Source organism: Parus major, chromosome 1 (genome assembly GCF_001522545.3).
Source record: "Parus major isolate Abel chromosome 1, Parus_major1.1, whole genome shotgun sequence".
Lineage (NCBI taxonomy): Eukaryota > Metazoa > Chordata > Aves > Passeriformes > Paridae > Parus > Parus major.
The window spans coordinates 87,071,666-87,092,581 of NC_031768.1; the positions used below are offsets into that span (position 1 = coordinate 87,071,666).

General features: G+C 44.0%; 2 protein-coding genes and 1 pseudogene across 2 annotated transcripts in view; all 3 read right to left on the minus strand.

Annotated features, from left to right (window-relative positions):
* Positions 1-5,399, minus strand: part of LOC107202511 (epidermal differentiation-specific protein-like) — a 29,083-nt gene extending 23,684 nt beyond the window's left edge. Inside the window, exon 1 of the mRNA XM_015623343.2 lies at positions 5,332-5,399. The gene's annotated coding sequence lies outside the window, so the exon portion shown is untranslated. The remainder of the gene's footprint in view (positions 1-5,331) is intronic.
* On the minus strand, positions 4,097-4,786 carry LOC117244457 (annotated as a pseudogene).
* Positions 5,400-11,693: 6,294 nt separating the features above from the next.
* Positions 11,694-12,490, minus strand: LOC117244162 (epidermal differentiation-specific protein-like). The gene has a single exon (XM_033513281.1). It carries the CDS (start codon positions 12,409-12,411, stop codon positions 11,881-11,883), a length of 531 nt encoding a protein of 176 aa, XP_033369172.1. The 5' UTR covers positions 12,412-12,490; the 3' UTR covers positions 11,694-11,880.
* Positions 12,491-20,916: the final 8,426 nt, after the last annotated feature.

Genomic DNA, 20,916 nt, shown 5'->3' on the forward strand with positions numbered 1-20,916 from the left:
CAAAGGATTCTTGAAAGTTTTTCACTAATAGGAAGATGAAGTAAAGGTGGATAAGGAGTTTGAGCCTTCAGTGTAGGGGATTACATTTGACAAGAGAGCAGGTAAGAGCTGCTGCTGAACTGGGAGGGAAGTCTGACGTTGGGGAAATGGAATTTATAAATATCCAACAAGTAATCCCCAAGTTACTTTACACATGACTTGATGATGACACATTTTCATTGAAATTGAACAGTGGATGCAATTAGCCAGAAAGTGACAAAGGTTTTTAAATCTTCCTTCGAATTACTGACAGAAAAATTTATTCTGGAAGGGACCTCCCTAGTCCAAGGCCTTCGTCACAGCAGAGCTACCTCCAAATAAAACATCCTGCTCATGGCCATCTTCAAGTGATTTCTGAATAACTGCAAGGGTGGAGATTACCTAGAATCTTTGGCTTTTCTGCCAGTGCAGAACAATCCTTGGCATGAGTTTTTTATTCCTTTTGCTCTGTCTGAGTTTCCCAGTTTCCATTTAAGGCTTCCTAATTTGCCCTAAACTAGGACAAAGGCTCTTTCCAGTTGTCCTTTTGCTGAGCCCCTCAGATCACAGCTCACCTTGTCTTCTCCAGGCTGAACAGGACCCAGCCCCTCAGACTCTCCTGGTTCATGGGATACTCCAGTGCCATCCAGTGGCCTGCATGGGGCCCTCTCCAATTTGTTCACATTTACCTTTTCACAGGGCATCTGAAACAGATGCAATATTCCAGATGTGGCCTCCGTTCAGAGGAGATGGGAATAAACTCTTCCCTTACCCTGCTCCTCCAGCTCTCATGCTGTGAGGTGGGCCACTGCCCTTCAACTTCTTATGCACCAACAGAAAGGAGTGAGAAAGAAGTCATTCTGACACTACTAAAATTAATTTCTCCATGGTTGTATATGCTAAATATTGTCATGTTTGTGGTAGGGTAAGCCCTTTACAGAAAGAGTGACTGCAACAGCTACTATTCAGAATGAGCAAAGAAAATAATTTGGGTTGGAAAAAACCAGCACAGGAGAACCCTTTGCTCACAGACTCCATGAAAGTTTGAGTCAGGTGAGCAGGAGGCATTTCCACTTCCTCAGACCATGCTCCAAAGGGTTTAGATGTGTGAGTCAAGCGAGCCAACTCTGTGAGTGTGAGAGGGCAAGGGGCTGAAATCATTAGGAAGGCAAGGGTGGCTGAGCAACCTCAGTGTTGAGAGAAGCCTGAGAAATATCTTTAATGAAACACCAGATCACTCCTGCAATTCCACCTCCTAACAGAACCCATTTGCAATCTTCTTATGCTTTTCTTGGTTTGGCAGCAAACTGCTCTCCCAACTGGCAAATCTACAGTGCAATTTTGCTTAGAAGTTCAATCACTGATGAGACAGAACAAAGTCAAGAAATGGGGCAGACCTGTTGGATCTAAAATGCTTCAAACAATTAATTCTTCAGTTAAATTAGTAATAATTTAATTATTACTAATAATTTAGTAAATTCTTCTGCAGTTAAATTAGTAATAAAGCTACTGTATGCAAACAGAAATATGGTAACTCTTCTATTTGGGGAAAGCAGGGAACTTTGTTAAGAGAGGCTGCAGCTACTATTTTCTCTGATCCTTTTACAGTGCTTAGGATCCATTTTCTTTCCCTGAGGGACAATTTTTCAGGAATTCTGAAAGGAAGTGTGGACCAGGAATAAATTGTGGCTAGCACTTGTGATGTGTCCTAGATGTGATTCTTACCCTAAATAAGTCAGAAATCCAGAAGACATTGTGAGCAGGATGTCTGTGTGTTTTGGGTGGGAGGGCTGTGTGTGTGTTTTTCCTGAAAAGCTCTGAAGAAAGAGGAAGAGGAAGAGAGAGATATTTCCAGAACAGGTTAGCCAATAAATCTGCTGTGAGCATGAACATCTGTAATGTGAGATAGTCAGCTGAGACCCTTTATTTAGAGCAAGATTCCTCATTAACAATATAGCTCCGATAATACTAGGATTTGCCAGTCTTGATCCTTAAGACATGATCTTGAATGATGCTGTGAGCCAGGAGGATTGTGGGATCATAAAACAATTCTGGTTGAAAGTGACCTTTGGATGCCTTTGGGTCCAGTCTGTTGCACAATAAGGCCATATAACCTGGGGAATCTCCACCCTTGCAGTTGTTCAGAAGTCTCTTGAAGATGACCATGAGTAACCCAGTCTTGTGTGGAAGTAGGTCTGCTTTGAAGAAGGTCTTGGGCTAGGGAGGTCCCTTCCAGAATAAATCTTTCTGTCAGTAATTCTAAGAAAGATTTAAAAGCCTTTGTCACTTTATGCCTGACTTCATTCTTTGTTCAATTTCAATGAAAATGTGTCATCATCAAGTCATGTGTAAAGTAACTTGGGGATTACTTGTTGGATATTTATAAATTCCATTTCCCCAACGTCAGACTCCCCACCCAATTCAACAGCAGCTCTTACCTGCTCTCTTGTCAAATGTAATCCCCTACACTGAAGGATCAAAATCCATCTCTACCTTTACTTCATCTTCCTATTAGTGAAAAACTTTCAAGAATACTTTTCTAAAAAGAAAAAAAGTTTTGCACTAGCAAGTGCAAAGTTCCTGAAACCACCCCATCCACATGCCTCCTTGAGCCTTTCCTTGGCTGTTTTGTAGGATTGCACTCCTCTCTGGTGCAGGGGAAGCTGTGCCTATGACATTCCAAGCAGAGTGTATGGACTCCTTGAAGCACTTAGAATGGAAAGAACCTTGAGGGTTTTCTACTTCAAGCTGTTGCTCATGGCAGGACAGAGAATGGGGAGATTTTCCCATGCTGGTTATGAAGCCAGGGTGGAGATAGCAGTGTTGAACAGGAGGATTTGTTACTGTGCAGCTCTGGAATATTTCCTGCAAGGGGCTGAGGGAACAGGAAGCATTGAGAGAGTGGCCACAGCTGTGTTGGTGGGTGAGAACAGGAGCAGAGAGGCTGCAGGAAGGCACGGGGAGCTGCTAGAGGCAGCGAGTGTCACCAGAGGTAACACAGCTTTAGCTGGCAGAGGGGCCTGGGCTGCTGCAGCACCATGGGCACCACACGAGCTTCAAAAAGGCCAAGTGCAGCTCCTGTCTGACCTGCCCAGCGAGCAGTGCAAGGAAATCAGGGCAAACAGGAGTTCAGCATAGAGGGAGATAAACACTGCAGCGCAGAGCTGCCATGGGACAGCTGTCACAAACCACAGCTCAGGGTGTGCAGCTGTCATTAGGCAGTGATGGAGGAGGGCTGAGACCCTGCTCTTCCAGGTAAATTTGTGCATGGCTAACCAGTTCCTGAAATACCTTGTCATTCCTCATCCCTTTTCAAGACATTACAAGTTAAAAAAAAAAAAGACAGGTTTTACCATTAGGATTAATGGATTTGAATGAATGAAAACATTCTGTTTATTATGTGTTGAAGAGCAGTAGAAGACTATATCATCACTACAATCACTGACTTGAGATACAACCAAGCATGTCATAGCCTGGCACAATCTGCAGGTGAGAGTTTGGCCAGGATCAGCAACAATCTACACGCTCACCAAGACTTTTTGAGTCAAGAGTGAACCCACTGTTACTGACCAGTGAAACTGTAAGGAGACACAATCCTCCATGAGAAAAATGTTTGCAAGTGACTGCATAGACCATTCTCTGCATATACAGAGATATCTCACCATGAAAGCACAATATTTATCTGCTCTAAGGATGCATGAAACAGGCTCACTGCTGATTGCAAAAGACTCTTTAATGGCACCGACACAGAATGGATCAGAGATAATGGCAGGTGGCACAGTACCACAAGGGCATTGTGAAGCAAATTACAAAGGAAGTGGTGCTGGTTCTGTTCTAACATTTTCTGTTTCACTTAGCTGCAGAAACAACATGCAATGCTTCTACCCTCCATAGCCAAGGACTCTGGAATGCCACCTGAGAGTACAATAGGTTTCACACACCTGGCATGCCTCCTAGCTTGGACACTCTTTCATATGATCAAGAGTGATGATTCGTGCATTTCTGGGGTGGGAGAAGAGTGCAAGGCAGGATAGAGAAGCACAGATCTGCAGTGTAGCACGGCAGAGACCACTCACATTCAGTAGTCCTGTGACACTGGGGGGAAAGGCAGCACAAGCAGAGGAGGAGATCTAGGTCTCAAGTTTCTTGCTGAGGCTACATATTTTCTCAGCGCTGCAGGATCTGCATTCTTACAGCCACAGCCAGGGCGAAGGGGACACAGGAAGGAAAGCTTGTCATTGAAATTGATTGCCTTGTAATCTGGAAGGTGTTCGTGCTCTCAGGCAATGTATTGAATTCCACTTCCATCACTGTGCTCACACAGCAGCCAGACACCTCTCTGGACTTTGTGGGAAGACATGATGTCATTTGTCATGTCCTGCAGCCAGATCGGTTGCTTATCTTATTATTCTGCTCTTCCCTCGATAATCAACATGTTCATAGAGAGTGATCTGAGATTGTACAGGTCCTCTGTGATCAGCTGCAGAGAACTGATCTTGTCATTCATATCTCTAATAACAAAGTTATGTTCTCCCTCCTCAAATACCAGAAGTCGGCCTCCATAATTCTCATGCTCATAAACTGCCAGGGCTGGCCAATTACTTCCACTGAGGAGACAATATCATTCCAATCTGCATCCTTTAGAATGGAGATATCAGTGGAGAATTCTTTGGACAATCCCTGGAAGTTGACATGCTCATAGATGATGATTTTTCCCATCTCAGTAGGACTTCTGGAGTTTGGATTCCTTGCTCTAGGAGCTGGATGACAGCCTGCACAAAAGGAAGACAGCAAACAAGCAACACTTGTAAGAAGCCTGTACACACCAGACACAAAATGATGGAGAGTGTGGAGGAAGAAAAAAGAAAGAAGGGAAGATCAACACATTTATAAGAGAGAATAAACCTAGCAGCAGCTGGAAAGGAGGGAGGACATGACATGAAAATTTTCATTTGTAAGAGGATATAAATTGAGATATGTACCCATAACTACTTAGTTTTAGCTAGATATATGTGTTGGTTTACAGATATCCCCAGAGTAAGCTGTCAAATACTCTCATGTTCACCCCTCACAATGGTGCACCACTGGCCCCCTGCACCCTCTCCCTTGGCAAGGTTTGTTTGTCCTGCAGCAGCCATCTCCTCCTCATGCCCTGCAAGATGGCTTCAGGCTCTGCACATGCAGACAGCACAGCCTCACGGCTCTGCTGCAGCTCTCAGCCCAACACTAAAGCCTCCTTCCCTTCCCCTGCATTATTTCCCTGCAGCTGCCCAAGAAAGCCTTCCAGTCCTCTGTGCAGAGTGTGCCTCTTACCTTGATGGCAGCTGCAGGGCTGGGGAGAGCTGAGGGCAATTCCTCCAGTGCAGGGCTGCGGTTTGGGAAGGGCATCTCACCTCCCTGCATTTATACTTGAACACAAGTGAAAGTGCAAAATACCCAATTCCAAGGAACTGAGAATGATAGGTTGATATCATGCTATATTTTTCAGGGATGAAAAATCATTTCATATTCTATCTTGGTTTTGATGTCCTACAGCCAGACATCTCAGTGCTCTGGTTCAGATGTCCATTGAAGTGTGAGTGACTTGAGAACCTTAGAACTTGGCTTCATGTTTGTCCTCCTTCAGAAGCTGTCTGAACCACAGTAATTAGAACACATTAATTGGAACAACCCCAGCTCCTTTGGCCACTCCTTATCAGACCTGTGCTCTAGAGCCGTGAACAGCTCATTTCCCTTCTCTGAACTCACTCCAGCTCCTCCACTTCTTTCTTAGAGTGAAGGGCCCAGAACTGGGCACAGCACTTGAGGTGTGGCCACACCAGTGCCAAGTACAGGGGGACAATCCCTGCCCTGCTCCTGCTGGCCACACCATTGCTGACACAGGCCAGGTGCCATTGGACTGCTTGGCCACCTGGGCACTGCTGGCTCATGTTCAGGTGCTGTCTACCATGTGTGGGGTTTTTGTGACCTCAGGACAGGACTTGGCCCTTGGTCTTGTTGAACTTCATACTATCAGCCTCAGCCCATTGGTCCCTCTGCAGAGCCTTCTTACCCTCCAGCACACAACACTCACACCCAAGCTGGTGCTGCCTACAAACTGACTAAGGGGGCAGATCTAAGGATGGAGCACCCACATCTTTTCTAGGCAACCTTTTCCAGTGCCTCACCACCTTCACAATGAAGAATTTCTTCCTAATGTCTAGCCAAAACCTACACTCCTTCAGCTTGGGAAGCCATAGTAAAAAGTCTCTCTCTCTGCCTTTCTTATAAACCTCTTTATATTTTGAAACACCACAATAAGGTCTCCCAGAAGCATTGTCTTCTCTAGGCTGAACAACTCCAAGTATCTCTATCCAAGCCCTTCTTTGTAGGGCATTCTCCAGCCCTCTGATCATTTTCATGGTCCACCTCTAGACCTGCTGTAACCGGTCTGTGTCTCTCTTGTTCAGGAAACCCCACAGCTGCATGCAGTACTCCAGGTAGAGTCTCACCACAGCAGATTAGAAGGGAAAACCCATCTCCCTCATCCCGCAAACTACACTTAATTCAGCCCAGGATACAGCTGGCTTTCTAGGTGGCAAGTGTCAGGTCATGTCCTGTTTTTCATCCACTGGTGTTCTCAGTTCCTTCTCCACAGACTACCCTCAGCCCACTCATTCCTCAGCCTACACTGCTCCTGGTGATTGCTCTGACATCCAGTTTCAGGGTCTTGCACTCAGCCTTGCTGAAATTTATGGGGTTCACATCCAGACATTTCTCAAGCTTCTCAAGGTCCCTCTTAACAGTTGCTTCCTTCCAGCATAGCAATGTAACACTCAGCCTGGTGTCGTCTGCAAACTTGCTGAGGGTGCACCTGAACCCATGTCTATGACATCAAAGAAGATATTGAATAGCACTGGTGGCAGTATGGACCCTTGGGGGTCACCATTTGTTCCTGGTTTCCATTGATCCTGATAAGGTTTATCATGTACTCACTGTGTGCACGACAGCACAGGCAATTAGGTGCCAGCAGCATACTGCTCCAAGAGATGGTACTTCCTTAAGGGAGGAGAGATCTATAAAGATTTCTTATCTTTTATCAGAGTATTCACCTACTCATTTAACCATTGACTTGCTCAGTTATGGTGATTCAGCAAGGAGGTGTGTTAACAATTAAGTAACTCAAACTGCTTCCTGTTTTTTAGCTCTTTCTGTGTTTGTATTTCTAGACACATGAAAGACAGGGAAGTGACTTGAGACAGCCAGCACAGCTTCAGCAAAGTCCAGTCCAAATAACCTACTGGCCCTACAATGGAGTGACTACTCCAGTGGAAAAAGGAAGGGCTACAGATGTCATCTACTTGGATTTCTGCAAGGCCTTTGATATGGTCCCCCACAACTTCCTTCTTACTAAACTGGAAATATTTGATAGATCAATAGATTTGATGAGGAGACTGCTCAGCAGACTGGGCTTTGGGACCATGTAAATGACAAAACCAAGTTTGCTCCAAGGAAGGGAATTCATTATCGGAACAACCAGATGCACACATTTCACTGTGTCACATCTATTTTCCTGATGACCTCTACAGATCTCTGAAGGAAAGTCTCTCGCTACTCGTTTTGTCAGCAACATGCTTTGCATCTTTTGAGATTTGATTTACAAGGATGGAGAATCTCATTTAAGCTTTGCCATAGTTTTGCTCTGATTAACACAGAGTCAATAAGGCACTGCCAAGAAAACACAGCAGTGTGAGGGGGAGGAATACTCTGACAAAGAAAATTAAGAAAAAATTAAAGGAAGCATCAGCAGCTGAATTGAAAGTGGGGCAGCTCTGTTGTTGGGTTAAGGGAAGATGTGTTTGAAGAAGCATATGTGAATAAAAAAGAAATTGCTTCAGCCCTGCTTCCCACAATGGCTTTTCAGTGTTGGATACATTAAAAGATGCTGTAAATTCATGCTGTGGGAATTCCAGTACCAGATGAAATGAGTAGGAAAGAAAGCCACAGTAAAAACTTGCTAGCTTGCAAACAGCAAGTTTGAGAATTCTGTACTTGGAAAAGAACTTGCGTTTCCCCAAGTGACTGTAAAGTCATCTAGCCAAAAAAACATAGATTAAGGCATGTGCAGAGAATATCCTGCCTGCTGGTTTCCCTCCACTCCTCTGATGGTGGGTGCTTGGGCGATGGAGCTGCACCACAGGTGAAGAGTCACAGTGGCTCATTCACAAAGCTGATCCAAAGGAGCTGCACCAGAGCCTTCAAATACAGAAACAAAGGCATCATTAAGAAATTACATAAGTGGTTAATGTGTAACATCACCTTTTACTGGGCATACAAGGTCTGACTTTATGCCCACATTTTATATTCCCTGTTTACCCAAACACGTCTGAACCTGTTCTGAGGATGTTTCTGATCAAGCCAAGAAAAGCTGAGTCTGTGCACGTATCACCTCTCTGTTACAACCATAGTGTCTAAGCTTTCTCATCTAGATATCTCCTATTGGAAAACCACTTGTTACAAGCCTTCCTTGTGCTGCATCCTCTTCAAAGGTCCATTTGCACCAGGGATTAATAATCCCCTCTGTGAACGTTTTTTGCTGACTGTTAATTTTGCTCTTTTTAATATCATGTCTAGTTTAGCAGGGTTTGGGACCTCCAGATACTGTTTATTCCTGGGTTAGCAGGCAGACTAAGGTGATAATGCTTTAGTGTTTACTGGGCAAGAGTATTGCACAGTGAGCTTTTATAGGGATAAACAGCATGTGAGAAGTACAGTAGGGAATGCCACGGTTGGTGATGTATCCTTCTGAGAGGCCTCCTAAAATCTGCCACAAGGGTGAGGGGTGAGGATGACCAGGGAACATGGTTCCAAGGGCACTGCTATCTGAGCAGTGTAGAAACTGCCAGCTGGTCTGCACTGCACTGCACTGCACCCCAAGTGCAGCTAGACCACCTCCTCACAATCCCCAAAGTGAAGAAAACCCCCTCTTTGGTGACAGGAGAGACAGAGCCAGACAGGAACGTCAACTGATTAAAATCAGAGTAACAGCAGCTTTGGGAAGCAATGTAATATTTTCTTTTCTCAAGAGAAACAGAGGGAAAACTCAGAGGTATCTGCTTCAGAAACCTCCTGGCTGTAAGGAACTTCTCAGTTACGTATGCCAAGAAAATAAGAGTATATCTTCTTTCCTCTCTAAGAAATGGTGGTTTTCAAAAAGGAAATATCATTAAGTGTATGTCCTAGGAAATATAATTACAGACATCCAAAATTACCGCTCTCCTATTAACAGTGTCTATGTAACATCATTATCATGCAGAATCATAAGATTCTGAAAGGGATCTCTCAGATACGACCAAGGCACTTCAATAAGACTTCCAAAATCATTTCTTCCACAAACTGTTTTGGGCATAAGGTGGCATTTGGCAGTTGACTTGCCTCTATAAAACACATGTTCTAGTGCAGGTAGAATGCCAAATGCTCTTGGAATTGAATTTGGAAATCCCACTTTGGTGAACAGAGCAAGGAAACCTGAAACTGGCTGCAAAGCACTAAGAAGTGCCCCAAAACACCTGGATTTTGTGCTATCCCCACTTCATCTGCCCACCTGAGCCTAGCAGAGGAGCACGAGTGGCTGACATGTCAGCACAGCCTGCAGTATTTATTTCAAAGCCCAGCAGCTGATAGCACAGCATGTTCTGGGCTTCATGTGCAGATTGTGCAGATTTTCAGCAATCAGCTGCAGAGAGCTGATCTTACCCCTCATCTTTCACCAGCAAAACTGTGTTCTCCCTCCTCAAGCACCAGAGTAACTGGTCTGTATAGTTTGGGTGTTCACAAGCCAATGGAACTGGAAATAACTTTACTCTGTGTTCTAGCCACCAGATTGTAGTTGCCCCAGTTGCCTTCCTGTGTGGGCTGACACACCAGGGCTTCTGCAAGAACACTGGGCAGAAAATAAAGGCCAAGTAGAGTGTAACCCCCACTCCCCGCCAATAAACAAGAAGGAAGAACTGGTGGCAATGGATGTGGAGAAGGCTGAGGTACTCAATGTGTTCCTTGCCTCAGTCTTCACTGGATTCATGGTTTCCCCTGTCTCTGGAGTCACTGAAGCTGCAGGTAGTGACTGGGGGAGCAAAGTCCCTCCCACTGTAAGTGAAGAGCGGGTTTGAGACCACTTGATGAAGCTGAACAGACACAAGGGATGGGACTGGATGACATGCATCCCAGGGTCCTGAGGGAACTGGCTGGTGTGGTTGCCAAGCCACTCTCCATCATATTTGAAAATTCATGGCCTTCAGGTAAAATCCTTGGTGAATGGAAGAAGGGAAACATTATTCTTATTTTTAAAAAGGGGAGAAAGGAAGATTCTGGGGAACTACAGACCAGTGAGCTTCACCTTTATGTCCATGAAGATCACGGAGCAGATCCCCATGGAAGCAATTCTAAGGCACATGCAAGACAAGAAGGTGATCCAAGGCAGCCAGCATGGCTTTACTAAGGGCAGATTATGCCTGACCAATCTGGTGGCCATCTGTGATGGAGGGATTGCAGCCATCAACAAGGGAAACCAACCAAAGTCACTCACATACTTCCTTAAGAACTTTGACATGGTCCCACATGGCATCCTTATCTCCAAACTAAGATACACAGGTTTGAAGGGTGGACTACTTGGGAAATAGCCACACAGCCAGAGTGCTGTGGTCAGTGGCTCTATGTCCAGAAGGAGACCAGTGATTACTGGTGTCCACCAGGGCTCTATTCTGGGACAAGTGCTTTTTAAGATCTTTATCAATGACACCACAGTGGCACAAAGCTGAGGGGTGCAGCTGACACAACAAAAGGATGAGATTTCATCCAGAAGGACCTGGATGAACTTGAGAAGTGATTCCATACTTACCTCAAGAAGTTCAACAAGCCCAAGTGTTAGGTGCTGCACCTGGGTCAGGGCAATCCCAGACATGAGCACAGACTGGGAGAGGGTCATGGGGTGCGAGCACCTTTCCTGTGAAGACATGGCTAAAAAACCTGGGGTTGTTCATCCCAGAAAAGAGAAGGCTCCAGGGAGACCTCATTGCAGCCTTCCAGTTCTTGAAGGGAGCTTATAAGAAAGAGTAGAAGCAGTTTTTTAAGTGGGCAACTAGTAATAGGATGAGAATGGAATGATTTTGAGTCAAAAGAGCAGAGACTTAAATTAGATGTTATGAAAAAATTCTTTACTGTAAAGGTGATAAGGCACTGAAACAGCTTGTTTAGAGAGGTTGTGGATTTCTTGACTCTGGAAGCGTTCAAGGCCAGGTCAGATGGGACTATGATCTAGTGGAAGGTGTCACTGTCCGTGGCAGGAGGGTTGGAATAAGATTATCTTTAAGGCACCTCCAAACCTCAGACTTCACAGGATTCTAGGATTCTATGATCAGTGCCTTGAGATATAATAATTCATAGGGTAGTTAAATACAGGCTACAGGTGAGAGCTGGCCCAGCAGCACAGCAATAATCAAAATGCTTACCAAGCTCTTTAGTCTGGTTGCAATGTTTTCTGACCAGTGAAACTGGAAGGAGATAAAATTCTACAGGAGAGATTAATGAAAAATGGTTCCAAGTGACTGCACAAAATATTCTCAGGATACACAGAAACATCTCTCCATGAAAGCTAAATTTTCACCTACACTAAACAGTGCATAAAACAAACCCACTGCTGATTGCAAAAGATTCTTTATTGGCACCAACACAAAATGGATTACAGAAAATGACAGAGGCAGGAGAGCTCTCACTTTCAGTGGTCCTGTGATGCTGGGGGAAAAGTGACAAAAGCAGAGGGAGAGAACGAGTTCTCAAATTTCTTGCTGGGGCTGCATCTTTTCTCAGCGCTGCAGGATCTGCGTTCTAACAGCCACAGCCAGGGCGCAGGGGACGCAGGAAGGAAAGCTTGTCGTTGAACTTGATGGCCTTGTAATTTGGAAGGTGCTCATGCTCTCGTGCAATGTACTGAAATCCACTTCCATCACCGTTTTCGCACAGCAGCCAGGCACCTCTCTGGACTTTGTGTGAAGATGTAGTGTCATTGTCATGTCCCCTAGACAGATTGGTTGCTTCTCTTATTACTCTGCTCCTCCCTTGATAATCAGCATGTTCGTAGAGAGTGATCTCGGGATTGTGCAGATTTTCAGTGATCACCTGCAGAGAGCTGATCCTATCATTCATCTTTTTACCAACGAAGTCATGATCGCCCTCCTCCAGTACCAGTAACTGTCCTTTGTAGTCTGCATGCTGATAAGCCACCCAAGGATGGCCAATTACTCTCACTGAGGAGATACAATCATTCCAATCTGCATCTTTTAGGTTGGCAATGTTGGTGTGGAATTCTTTGGACATACCCTTGAAGTTAGCATGCTCATAAACAATGATTTTTCCCATCTCTGCAGGACTTTTATGGTTTGGATTTTCTGCTGTAGGAGTTGGATGGCAGCCTACAGAAAATGAAAACAGAAAACAAGCAATGATTGTAAGAGGTCTTTACATACCAGACATGAAATGCTGGAAACCAGAGAAGACAAAAAGTGAAAAGGAAACGTAGAACAATTTTAGCAGAAGATTAAAATTGCACCAGCTATGCAAGAGTGAGAACATGACATAGAAATTTCAATTTGGAGGAAAAAAGTAAAATGGGATTTGTACACCACAACAGTATAGTTTCATTTAATATGTATACCTGTGAGGGATACCTGAGAATTTTGTGTAACTTCCTATTGGTATACCCTAAATAATAACAAAATAAAATACACAACTAGTGATAAACCTTTCTGTTGATAATTGACACTGCAGTTAAGAAATATTATAATATTAATAAATATAATAGAAACTGGCACTCATTGTCTGAAGTAGGTTTCATGAGCCACATAGAACGGAATATAAAAGGAGTGAGACCTGCAATTAATTTCTAAAAGAAAGTGAATTTTTAAATTTAAAATTGTGGGGAAAACCCCTATTTTTAAGGGCAGAAATGAACTTTAAATTCACTGAAACACCTTATTTCTCTTTTTATATGGAATTTTACTGAAATCAAAAGGTTTCTTCTCTTGACATACACTGAGAAGCAATCAAGTTGTAAGCATCAACCCTTTAACTCAGACTAAATTTCAGGTTTTAAATGTCTTTTCCTAACACTACTACCAACACACATATCTAACTCCCCACAGTCATCTGTGTTCAGTTAAAAAGCCACAGTGTTTATTAGTAACAGCTTCAGGAATAGTAATGAGAGGCCATTTATGATAACAGCTCCCTCTCTAAATCATGTAGCAGTTACTGAAGCAAAGATTTACATTTCAGGGCAAACAAACGGGACCAAAAAAGCCACTCCTCTAGCTGGTTCTGAGAAGGGATGGGAAAAGACAGATATGCCCAGTAAGATTAAAAGCCATAGTAATACTGCAGGACATGTGCATTATAATTTAAAAACCTGAATCACTTAAACCTCACTTTTATAGAAAAAAAAACAAAAACACAAACCTCTATGTTATTAAGAACATATATTTTTTTACAGTTATGAAAGCGTATATGGAACCTGAGGGAACCTGAACTCGGACTCACTGATTGATTAAGCACTACTATAATTACTTTCTACCTGTAGAAAAAGTATGAATAATGACCCATTTTGCTGATACAACATAAGGATCCCATGACCAAGATAAATTTGTAGAATATCTTCACTTTCACCCCTCACAATGGTGCACCACTGGCCCCCTGCACCCTCTCCCTTGGCAAGGTTTGTTTGTCCTGCAGCAGCCATCTCCTCCTCTGCCCTGCAAGATGGCTTCAGGCTCTGCACATGCAGACAGCACAGCCTCACGGCTCTGCTGCAGCTCATTTATACTTGCACACAAGTGAAAGTGCAAAATACCCAATTCCAAGGAACTGAGAATGGTTGATATCATGCTATATTTTTCCTGTCTCTTATACACATCTAGTGAGGGCAATTCCTCCAGCGCAGGGCTGTGGTTTGGGAAGGGCATCTCACCTCCCTGCATTTATACTTGCACACAAGTCTTGTGCAACACCCCAGGTGACAGAACTGAGAAATGGCCAATAGATAAACAAAAATGATTAACTATTTTATTTGAATTTTGATCTTCCTACAACCAGTTGTGTTATTGCTTTGGGTCAAAAGTCTGTTGAAGCACAAACCCCTGATAAAACCCTAGAACTTTGGTTCCTGTTTGTCCTTCTCCTCCAGAAGAAGATGAATCATAGTAATAAAAAATATCAAAGTGCTTTATGACACATAGCCTGTAGATTTTTTTCTGCCTGTTGCAGAATACATTATCTTTACCAGTGAAGCAAATATAGTAAACAATGATAATTTTCCAAAGGGTTTTTTTGGGAGATACGCACTTGACAGAGGTGGCATTTAGGTAGGGTTTTATTTAATTATCTTCTTCCTTCTCACCTACGTAGCCATTTGAGTAGCTACAGGGAGGAAGAGCTGCTAGAGCAGGGCCAGGATGCTCTGGCAGAGCTGCAGTGGCAATATTTTTTTTTTTCATTGCAGGTTAACTCTGTAATATATTTTCAGACAGGTTCATTGCCTAGCATGCCTGAAAGCTGTTCTGCAGCAGGAGAAAGCAATAGGATCTTTATTAATTCACTTGAGGGACCCCTGCTCTGTCAGGTAGGAAGTAACTGGAGAAGATGGGGAGCTGGGAAGGGAGATAGTTCATCCCTGCAAAATAAGCAGCCTGAGATCCAGCCAAATCCTCATGCTGTATCTCTTCACTGGTGCTTGGCTGAGCCCATGATGTGCCAGATCACAAAACTAAGCCAGCATAAAAATACTTGAGGCTTTGGGGTTTTTTCCATGTGGTCCATTGTTTCGCAGCTCTGCAGAGGCTGGAAGCAGAGCAATTGAAACTTGTAAGTTGAAATTTTGGGGTTTTGAAGAGAAACAGGCCCTCACTTTCTAGCAACAGCTAGCTGAGAAGTCCCTCTTCTGAACAGGCAAATCACACCTTTAGGAGATGTGTGTTACAGTGATCTCAGCCTACCTGAGTCCAGCACCTCAGTTCAGTGCTGCTGGAAAAGGGAAAACCCCATTCCACTCCTGAACCATTGTGTCCACTGTCTGGTGAAGAGAAGGGAGGAAGAATGAGCACCCCAATGTGAGGAACACTTGAAAGAGGGATTAAAACAGCCTAGAATAGGATGGATTTACACTGCTATTGAACAACATTCATTCTTCTTAGCTTACTAATATGTTTTACTCATTAAATTATTTAGTTTCTCAAAAAAGAATAATAATGTGTAATGACGAAATTAATCACGAACTAAACATTCCAAACTTTCTCAGCATCTGCAGACACAGAAAGCGCCTTTGACCAAATGTATGAGTCGTGAAGGCATCACAATGACCGAGTCTGAGTGTTATCTCAGCTATGGTACGGAGTGATGCAGCCAACAGTGAATTCCTAAGCCATCCACACACTCCCTGCAGAGCACAAAAGCCAGCAGTGGGGCTTTTCATGGCCTCCAGGAAAATCAAAAGGCAATGTATGATGGAATGATACACGATGGAATCCTTTACAATGTTTTCTGTGCTACTACAAAAACAAGGTAAAAGATCTCTGTACAAACACTGCCAGGTTCACAGAAAGAAATGAATTCCTGTTTCTCATTGACCATCTGTCCCTAGTGTTATTTGATTGAAAACTAAATGGATTTTAATGTCATTAATCTTATTTTATATGGTGCTTTATGCACAAGGAAGTCACTGAACAAAGCCCCACACCCCAGGGTGGGGTTGGGGGTTGATATTGGAAATATTTATGGAGTTTTCTTTGAAGGTTGGGTTTGTTTGCTTTTTTTCCTTATGGATCACAGAACGATTTGGGTTGAAAGGGACCTTAAAGGTCATTCCAACCCCCCTGGCATGGGCAGGGACACCTTCCACTAGACCAGGTGCTCAAAGTCCCATCCAACCTGGCCTTGAAATATTCCAGGGATAGAGAATTCCCAACTCCCCTGGGAAATCTGTTCCTGTGTTTCTGTGTCTTACTACTCGCACAGTAAAGAATTCCTAGTATCTAAACTAAACCTGCCCTCTTTCAGCTTGAAGTCATTCCCCCTTGTCCTCCCACTGTGTGCCCGTGTTCAAACGTCCCTCTCCAGCTCTCTTTTAGCCCCTCTGGGTACTAGAAGACCACAGTAAGGTCACCCCAAAGCCTTCTCCAGGCTGAACAACCACAATTCTCTCGACCTTTCCTCAGAGGAGAGGTGCCCTAGCCCTCTGATCATCTTCACGTCTCTCCTATGAACTTATTCTAACTGGTCCATGGCCTGAGAATTGTGCTGAGGTGCCCAGAGCTGGACACAACGCTTCAGGTGGAAGAAATTTATGGGAAACGATGTTTCCCAAAATTCCTCTTATGCCCCTTCTGCAGAAGCAGCAGTATCTCAAAATCTGAAAAAGAAAGTGTGTGACAAAAGTGAAAATATAAGAGAAGGAGGATAACCCCTCTTCCTCTATTGCAAAAAACACTCCAGCAAGGGAAGAATAGAGACTAAAACAGTTTCATCTTTTTCATAAAAATTCCTTCCTTCCTTCCTGCCTGCCTTCCTGATAAAACAATTTCACTTAAAGCTGTGGATGTCACATATGCACCCACTTCACAGTGCTGAAAAAGGTCAAATGGTAGAAAAATCTAATTAACAACAAACTCCTTCACCCACCACATCCTGTTGTGTTCCCATCCTGCTCTATCACTGCAGATACCTTAGTTTGTATCTCAGTATTCATCTGTTTTTATGCCTTACTTTAAAACAAGAGGATTAAAAAAGCAATAAAATCACACATGAAGTATACCCCAGCCAATTTCTGCTTGCTTTTTTTGTCTGGTAGTTTTGGACTCAAGGCAGCAGAACACTGGTTCCTTTATTTTGGAGGGGGTTTTGTGGTTGGAGAGGGTGGTTTTTTGGGTTTTCTCACTTAGCAGTTGTTAGTCCTAGTAATGTAATTCTTCATCACAGAAACAAAGTTTCTTTCACACTTTTCACTCTCCAACTTCTGTTTCTCAAGCAAAATTGCAGCCCCCAAAATTGCAACATAGGAACATGCCATTGGACCACAGAACCCAAAACTAAGAACTGCCTACACGCTAATAAATGCATTCCCTACCAAACCCTTCAGGGGGGAAAAAATAGGCCCTTTTTTGGCCTAGCATGTATCTTCCACAAACCCCCCTTTTTTTTGCTTTCCTCTGCTCGGTGCACTTCTCAATTGCTACTCTTCAGTACAGCAAACTGAACACCACTTTTCCAGCAAAAAGAGAGATGATAGAATCCTACTGGATGAGTGCTGCATATTCAGTCACAACACTGGGAGTAAGCTCCAAAGAAACAGTGCTGGAAACAGGCACAGCAAATACAGACTGACAAAAGCCTTCTAAGTCTCGCTTGAGAACGCACAGATGTCAGAAAGCAAAGTGAAGATCTTTCCTAACTATTATTTCCTTTCCCAAGTCTCCTCCTCCCAGATGAAGGAAAAGGCAACAGGTAGGCTGTGAATAACTGCTAGTTCAAAATGTCAGAAAACCATCTGGGTTGGTTTTGGGTTTTTTTTAATAAATGTACAAATGGTTTTCCATGGAATAGTTGCTAAGCTGGACTCCACGAACACAAAGACCTATGCTCAGCAGTGGGGAGAAGCCAGGGGAAGGCATCACAAAAGGCCTTAGCTTTCCAGCACCACGTTTTGTGTCTACAGCTGCACGTTTAGAAAATTCATCCAGCATTTTTGTTCCTTTAGTGTTTAATTAGCAAGCTGTGCTCCTAAACCCTTCAGTGTCCCCATCCAAGCACGTGTGACAGACACGGACCTGCCCTCGACTCAACACTAGGTGTCACTTCTGCTTCAGAAATGCAATGGAAAAAGCAATGGAAACGCTTCAGAAAAAACCCAACCCACCAGGCATCCGATTTTTCAGGGGATCTCTGCACCTACAACACCTGCTGAAGTCGTGGACAGGTACAGGGTTTTAGAATTTTAAACTTCTCAAAATACACTCCTAAAAAGCATCAGAAACTATTAAAGAATGCTTTGCCATATTCAACATAGCAGTGACAGAAAAGTTTCTCTTCTCCCTTGTGGGTGCAAAGAACACTTTCCGACATGAGCAAGGGACCATGATGTGGAGAAGCTGCCAGAATCTGCTCTGGCAATGAGGCCTGTCTGGCGGGCCTGTCTCTGGTGCCACTTTGCTGCTGCAGGTGAGAGAGCTGCTGTCCAGCTTTCAGTCCTTCCTTGCCTGCCAAAAGACTTCCAAGCAGCAGGGGCCAACGCAGAGGAGAGAAAGTGGCAGTGTGTGTGGTCAGGGCTCTGAGGCAGGCTAGGGCATGAGGAAAGTACTGGCAAGAATACAGTAAAAATAGAAAAGATACAGAAGTGGGGTACAGAGCTAGGGAAAAGGGTTCTCCCTAGGGACATCTGGAATGTAATAGGACCATTTTATTTGCCATTTCTTTCAGAAACTAAAGTAGGAGACCAGAAAGGAAGAGACAGCAGGCTTAAAAAACAGAAGAAAATACTCTAAGAATTTAGGTAGAGTTCTTGCATGCATCCACAAGACATCATAGAGACCAAAGGCACCATGTGGTTTAAAAATCAACAAGTCACAGGCAGAGAAAAACTTCACCAAAGGCTCTAAAACAAACATTCCAATGCAACTTCCAAGTCAGACAGTATTTCAAACAGCAGATTCCTAGAGAATATGAGAGTAGCCACAATCTGCTTGCCTGATGCTCCTTCCATGAAGACTCACAGCAGGTCACCACCCATAGAGCATTCGCCTAGAGAAGGATTGGTCCGAACACCTTCCAGAACCAGAGAGACCTCAGCACACACAGGCACAACAGGTAAGAGCCTGGGAGCCAAAACTTGAACTCAGGGGGTTGCAACTCAAGAAAACTCAGAATCATAATGAGGTTCAACAGTTCAAGAGAGGAAACTGCAATGGTGAAGCAGAATAAACAATGAGAGCACAACCACTTCCTCAACAAGGATGGAAGCTAATGAGGTCCGCTGTGGCTAGAGGTGTAAGGACCTGAAAGCACATCTTCCTTTTCTGGCTGGGTGGTAAAGACATCACCAAGAGATTCTATGGCTTCCTGAAGTCTTAAGCAGCAAATTAATAAGACACTGAAGGAAGAAACACAGCAGAAACGTATGAAGAAACTTGGGTCAAAAAACATGTACTGAACTATCCTATTTGACCATTCACTCATGGCTCTGTGAAAGGTTAGTGTCCTGTAAGCCCAACAATTTGGTAACAGTCATGCTGGGATCTCTTACAAATTTTCATTGGTGATAGGCCCTGCCACCATTCTGTGCATTGGGAGAGGTGAAAAAATTGGAGAGCATGATCATTTCTAAGGCCTTCAACTCCCCAGCCTACCATTAGGGTTAGGCCTGCTGTGAGCAGGGGGTTGGATTAGGGACATGCACACATCCCTCCCTGCCTCTACAAGAATCTAAAATGTTTGGTACCTGCTAGCCACCCCTGCTGTGCAACTGGGCTTGGTGACAGAAAACATGGATGTGTCTGGATATGCAAACTAGGATCATGAGCATACAGAGCACTGGCACAAGCTGGGTTTGGACACCAGACACAGGGCTGCAGAGTGCAGACAAAAACTGAGCACTGGAACCAGAGTGCAGACCCAGACAGCCAGCTGGGGTTCATTGTATCAACACCCCACTCCCAAAGGCAGCTCTTAACAGGGCAGTCACACAGGATCTGGACAGAGGCAACTCAATCTTCACCCAGCCCTGGGAGACTAAACAGGGACTGGTGCTTAGGTGAAGCTTCAGCCTCAGCAAAAGGTATAGCAGAGATACTCTGAGATAATTTAACAGGGACAGGGGGAAGAAAGTGAGAACAATTTCCAGGGAAAGTGAACAAATGGTAACAGCCAATCTACCTGCAGGGACGGGGGAAATGTGGGATGTGGAAGGACACCAGCACAAAGTCAAGAGGTTAAGTGACATTGCAAGAGAAATTGAGGCAACTAGGAAACCTAGGCGAGGAGAAGTACTAATGATATCTGAGGATGAGAAAAAGGGAAGACCAAGCAATAGTAATGGGAATATGAACAGAGAGGAATGTGGTGCACCTAAGAGGCAAAGGAAATCAGTGATGAGAACAGCAGAGAAATGGGGAAGGGAGAACAGCTAGACAGCAAGTGAGACACAGCACAGGCATTAATGCTTTCTTCCACCAAGCAAAGAATCTGACTTAGAATATCACTGACTGAGGTAAGTAAAAACCAAAAGACATCTCTGACCAGCAGTGTGGGTGAGCAGGACACAGAAGTAGCATTTCCCTTCCTTTCAGACAGCAAAACTTTCAGCAAGTGTTTTGCATGCACTGCAGCAGTCCCAGAACAGTGCATGTAGGTCTCAGTGCCACAGGGATGGATGGGAGATACAGGGGAAAATAAAGCTCAGAAAATATACAGCAAATACTTCTCTCTGCTCCAAGGTGCAAATACACCTTCTGCTCCAGCAGCAAGAGAAAAACAAGCCTGCAAGGCTGAGGTATGAAGAAGCAGGTGCCTGATGGAACAGGAAGGGGCAGCACTTCCTGCTTAAGCCCCCAGCCATGACTACTGCAGCAGTCAAATTTCTTAAAGGGTGATAAAATGTAACATGACTTCCCTCACTGCAGAGGGCCAGATGATGAAAAAAAAAGTGCATCACTGACCTCTAAACCTGAGCAAGAAAAAAAGAGAGCTTTTGGCATAGGCAGGCTCTTCTGCTGGCTCACCAAATTGAAGCCTGGGGCTACAGCAAAATGAGGTCCTTTAAGCTTCATCTGCATGCAAGCTTTCAATAAAGCAAAATCCGTGTCAAAAGGGGAGACAGGAACAGAG